Raw genomic sequence first — 6074 nt, forward strand, 5'->3', positions numbered from 1 at the left:
ACAAACCATAGAATTTTCTCAATAAAGCCAAGAGAAAAAGATGTTTTATAAACACATTCTACCAGTATACGAAGCTTAAAAGGTTCAGTTACGTGAAATTATTTTAAAAAACTGCCGGTCAAACGGAAAAGATCCAAAATATCTTACAACCATAGAATTTTCTCAATAAAGCCAAGAGAAAAAATGTTTTATAAACACATTCTACCAGTATACGAAGCTTAAAAGGGTTCAGTTACGTGGAAATTATTTTAAAAAACTGCCGGTCAAACGGAAAAGATCCCAAATATCTTACAAACCATAGAATTTTCTCAATAAAGCCAAGAGAAAAAGATGTTTTATAAACACATTCTACCAGTATACGAAGCTTAAAAGGGTTCAGTTACGTGGAAATTATTTTAAAAAACTGCCGGTCAAACGGAAAAGATCCCAAATATCTTACAAACCATAGAATTTTCTCAATAAAGCCAAGAGAAAAAGATGTTTTATAAACACATTCTACCAGTATACGAAGCTTAAAAGGGTTCAGTTACGTGGAAATTATTTTAAAAAACTGCCGGTCAAACGGAAAAGATCCCAAATATCTTACAAACCATAGAATTTTCTCAATAAAGCCAAGAGAAAAAGATGTTTTATAAACACATTCTACCAGTATACGAAGTTTAAAAGTGTTTAGTTACGTGGAAATTATTTAAAAAAACTGCCGGTCAAACCGAAAAGATCCCAAATATCTTACAAACCATAGAATTTTCTCAATAAAGCCAAGAGAAAAAGATGTTTTATAAACACATTCTACCAGTATACGAAGTTTAAAAGTGTTTAGTTACGTGGAATTATTTTAAAAAAACTGCCGGTCAAACGAAAAGATCCCAAATATCTTACAAACCATAGAATTTTCTCAATAAAGCCAAGAGAAAAAGATGTTTTATAAACACATTCTACCAGTATACGAAGTTTAAAAGTGTTTAGTTACGTGGAAATTATTTTAAAAAACTGCCGGTCAAACGGAAAAGATCCCAAATATCTTACAAACCATAGAATTTTCTCAATAAAGCCAAGAGAAAAAGATGTTTTATAAACACATTCTACCAGTATACGAAGCTTAAAAGGGTTCAGTTACGTGGAAATTATTTTAAAAAACTGCCGGTCAAACGGAAAAGATCCCAAATATCTTACAAACCATAGAATTTTCTCAATAAAGCCAAGAGAAAAAGATGTTTTATAAACACATTCTACCAGTATACGAAGCTTAAAAGGGTTCAGTTACGTGGAAATTTTTTAAAAAAACTGCCGGTCAAACGGAAAAGATCCCAAATATCTTACAAACCATAGAATTTTCTCAATAAAGCCAAGAGAAAAAGATTTTTATAAACACATTCTACCAGTATACGAAGTTTAAAAGGGTTCAGTTACGTGGAAATTATTTTAAAAAACTGCCGGTCAAACGGAAAAGATCCCAAATATCTTACAAACCATAGAATTTTCTCAATAAAGCCAAGAGAAAAAGATGTTTTATAAACACATTCTACCAGTATACGAAGTTTAAAAGTTTTAGTTACGTGGAAATTATTTAAAAAAACTGCCGGTCAAACGGAAAAGATCCCAAATATCTTACAAACCATAGAATTTTCTCAATAAAGCCAAGAGAAAAAGATGTTTTATAACACATTCTACCAGTATACGAAGCTTAAAAGTGTTTAGTTACGTGGAAATTATTTAAAAAAACTGCCGGTCAAACGGAAAAGATCCCAAATATCTTACAAACCATAGAATTTTCTCAATAAAGCCAAGAGAAAAAGATGTTTTATAAACACATTCTACCAGTATACGAAGTTTAAAAGTGTTTAGTTACGTGGAAATTATTTAAAAAAACTGCCGGTCAAACGGAAAAGATCCCAAATATCTTACAAACCATAGAATTTTCTCAATAAAGCCAAGAGAAAAAGATGTTTTATAAACACATTCTACCAGTATACGAAGTTTAAAAGTGTTTAGTTACGTGGAAATTATTTAAAAAAACTGCCGGTCAAACGAAAAGATCCCAAATATCTTACAAACCATAGAATTTTCTCAATAAAGCCAAGAGAAAAAGATGTTTTATAAACACATTCTACCAGTATACGAAGTTTAAAAGTGTTTAGTTACGTGGAAATATTTTAAAAAACTGCCGGTCAAACGGAAAAGATCCCAAATATCTTACAAACTATAGAATTTTCTCAATAAAGCCAAGAGAAAAAGATGTTTTATAAACACATTCTACCAGTATACGAAGTTTAAAAGTGTTTAGTTACGTGGAAATTATTTTAAAAAACTGCCGGTCAAACCGAAAAGATCCCAAATATCTTACAAACCATAGAATTTTCTCAATAAAGCCAAGAGAAAAAGATGTTTTATAAACACATTCTACCAGTATACGAAGCTTAAAAGTGTTTAGTTAACTAGAAATTGTCTGCCGTTCAAAAGGAAAAGATCCGGACAACTTGCTTCAGGACAGTGGAACAGCAAAAGTTAACAAATTAAAAACATGCACTGGGGACCGCAATGAAAATGATTACACCAAAGACATCACAGTGACAGGGGATTCTGGCCCCTTATGAATGTGCTTATGTGTTTTAAGAGTACCCTTTTCAGAGAATGATTTATCACATATATCGCATGTGTATGGCTTCTCTCCTGTATGAATTCGTTTGTGTATAGTTAAGTGTTCATTTCGAGAGAACGATTTGCCACAGATATCACAGTGAAATGGTTTCTCTCCTGTATGAACACGCTTATGTTTAGTTAAGTGACTTCCATCAGAGAAAGATTTACCACAGATATCACACTGATACGGTCTCTCTCCCGTGTGAATATGCATGTGTGTATTTAGCTTCCCTTTTTCAGCAAATGATTTACCACAGATCTCACAGTGATATGGTTTCTCTCCTGTATGGATACGTCTGTGCGTAGTCAAGTTACTACTTTCAGAGAAGGATTTACCACAGATATCACAGTGATATGGATTTTCTCCTGTATGAATACGTTTGTGTCTAATCAAATGATGATTGCGAAAGAATGACTTGCCACAGATATCGCACTGATATGGTTTCTCTCCTGTGTGAATGCGTTTGTGTTTAGTCAAACAGCCTCCGTCGGAAAACGATTTACCACAGACATCACAGTGATATGGTTTTTCTCCGGTATGGACACGTTTATGAATAGTTAGATGACCAATTTGAGCGAATGAACTACCACAGATATCACAGCGATATGGTTTCCCTCCTGTATGAATGCGTTTGTGTGTAATCAAAGCATGACTATGAGAGAATGATTTACCACAGACATCACAGCGATACGGTTTCTCTCCAGTATGACTACGCTTGTGTGCTGATATTTTACCACTCTCGGAGAAAGATTTGCCACAGATATCACAATGATATGGTTTCTCACCTGTATGAATACGTCTATGTTTAGTTAAGTCTCCATTTTCACAGAACGATTTACCACAGATATCACAACAATACGGTTTCTCACCTGTATGAGTACGCCTGTGCCTGATTAAGTTACTACTTCCAGAGAATGACTTTCCACAGATATCACAATGGTAGGGTCTCTCTCCCGTATGGACCCGTTTATGAGTAGTCAAGCTGCTATTTTGAGAGAATAATTTACCACAGGTGTCACATTTATACGGTTTTTCACCTGTGTGACTATGTTTGTGAGTAAGAACTTTACCTTTTTCAGAGAATGATTTCCCACAGATATCACAGTGATGTGGTTTCTCACCTGTATGAATACGCTTATGTGTAGTCAGGTTACCTTTCTGAGAGAATGATTTACCACAGATATCACAATAATGCAAGGTCTCTTTCTTTATATCATAAGAAGCAGCAATCCTTTTAGTCTGTCTTTTACGCTTAACCTTATCATTACACATTTCAGTTTCCATAATTTTTTTCCTCTAACCTCAACAGATATTTTTTTGCACATTCACTGCTCTACTGTGGCATGCTATTATCTTTGTTGAGGGCAGCAAGCTGGCAGAATCGTTAGCACGCCGGGCAAAATGCTTAGCAGTATTTCGTCTGCCGCTACGTTCTGAGTTCAAATTCCGCTGCTCCAATCATCATTAGGTCTTTAATTGATAATCAATACTAACGATGTATCTCATGAAAAGAACTTTTTGATACCAGTTCCATCTGATGTTATCACAATATATAATTTTTTTTTGTATTTCCTTATTTTCTTTTGGATATACATTTTCTTTTGGATATACATCTATGTTCCATCTGATGTTATCACAACATATAATTTTTTTTGTATTTCCTTATTTTCTTTTGGATATACATCTATAACGATGAAAATATTATTTCAGCTGCTATGTTCCACCCAAGTCTGATCTTTGCCAATTACTGAAGCGGTTTACAAAGCTCTTTGTGTAAAATTTGCCCAAGTTTCACTCTTCACCATTTAGATGGCGCTGTCAAATGCTTATTGCTTCACCTTACTTCAAATTAATCACGTGTTCCTTTGCAGCTTCGATATCTTGATCATGTGATGTATATTTTTAGAACACTGTAGGGCAGATATGAGAGGCAGGTATGAAAGGCGGCGAGCTGGCAGAAACGTTAGCACACTGGGCGAAATGCTTAGCAGTATTTTGTCTGCCGCTACGTTCTGAGTTCAAATTCCGCCGAGGTCGACTTTGCCTTTCATCCTTTCGGGGTCGATAAATTAAGTACCAGTTACGCACTGGGGTCGATGTAATCGACTTAATCCGTTTGTCTGTCCTTTGTCCTCTCTGTGTTTAGCCCCTTGTGGGTAGTAAAGAAACAGGTATGAGAGGCCACGTCTGGCCAGTCTGAACAGAAAACCAGTAGAATGTTTAGACTAGATATGGCCAGTTTAAATACAAAAAAGGTCAAATTGAATCCTATATAATTTTGTACATTTTCCAAATAGTGGATAAGATAGAAACGTTGCTATTGCTCTCAATTCAGAATAAATATTTCACAGTAATTCACCATAGATATATTATTATAAACAGGGTTATATCTATTGTGTATAACATTTTCTTCTTGTGTTTGAAACTTGATAAATATTCATGATGTAAAAATTCCTTTATGCCTCAGACATCTGACATTCTGAAATGATACAGAAACAGTAGAAGATATATAAAATATATAAAAAGAGATTCAACAATAGTAACATTACTACACTTAATAAGAATAAACCAGATAAACCAGGAGTGGCTGTGTGGTAAGTAGCTTGCTAACCAACCACATGGTTGCGGGTTCAGTCCCACTGCGTGGCATCTTGGGCTAGTGTCTTCTGCTATAGCCCCGGGCCGACCAATGCCTTGTGAGTGGATTTGGTAGACGGAAACTGAAAGAAGCCTGTCATATATATGTATATATATATATATATATATATGTGTGTGTCTGTGTTTGTCCCCCTAGCATTGCTTGACAACCGATGCTGGTGTGTTTACATCCCCGTCACTTAGCGGTTTGGCAAAAAGAGACCGATAGAATAAGTACTAGACTTACAAAGAATAAGTCCCGGGTTCGATTTGATCGACTAAAGGTGGTGCTCCAGCATGGCAGCAGTCAAATGACTGAAACAAGTAAAAGAGTATATGAACTTTTAGAATAATTAAAATTGTTAATTACTTGTAGGGACACCATATTTTGATATAGAACCACATATTTACAGCCATATGACTTTGGAAACACCGGTTCTCGTCCGATCACCATCATTAACCCTTTAGTGTTCACATTATTCTGCTAAAATTAATGCTTTTTCCTCCATACTGTTTTGAACTAATCATGCATTATCTTGTAGCTGTGAGATTTTGATGATATTGTAGGGTTGGTGTGAGAGACCAGATCTGGTCAGTTTGAACATAGAACAGGCTGAATATTTTTGGCCGGTTTAAATGCTAAAGGGTTAAGCAAAGTTGAGGCTAGTTAGTACTTAGATGGGTGACCGCTTGGGAAACCTAGGTGTTGTAAACATCTTGCTATCCATAGGTGCAGGAGTGGCTGTGTGTTAAGTAGCTTGCTTACCAACCACATAGTTCCGGGTTCAGTCCCACT

General features: G+C 35.2%; 2 protein-coding genes across 3 annotated transcripts in view; one reads left to right on the forward strand and one right to left on the reverse strand.

Annotated features, from left to right (window-relative positions):
- LOC115224993 (zinc finger protein 845-like) overlaps positions 1-6074 on the forward strand; it is a 254784-nt gene that overhangs the window by 93542 nt on the left and 155168 nt on the right. The window lies entirely within an intron of this gene.
- LOC115224985 (zinc finger protein 91-like) overlaps positions 2385-6074 on the reverse strand; it is a 44018-nt gene continuing 40328 nt past the window's right edge. The window contains exon 3 of one of the 2 annotated variants that reach the window (XM_036514155.1): positions 2385-3024. In XM_036514155.1, the coding sequence (XP_036370048.1) occupies positions 2549-3024 (476 nt within the window). In that variant the 3' untranslated portion in view covers positions 2385-2548. Of the gene's footprint in view, positions 3776-6074 lie in introns of both variants that reach the window. The other variant, XM_036514154.1, reaches the window with a different exon arrangement.

Source organism: Octopus sinensis, linkage group LG27, assembly GCF_006345805.1.
Source record: "Octopus sinensis linkage group LG27, ASM634580v1, whole genome shotgun sequence".
NCBI classification, from domain to species: domain Eukaryota; kingdom Metazoa; phylum Mollusca; class Cephalopoda; order Octopoda; family Octopodidae; genus Octopus; species Octopus sinensis.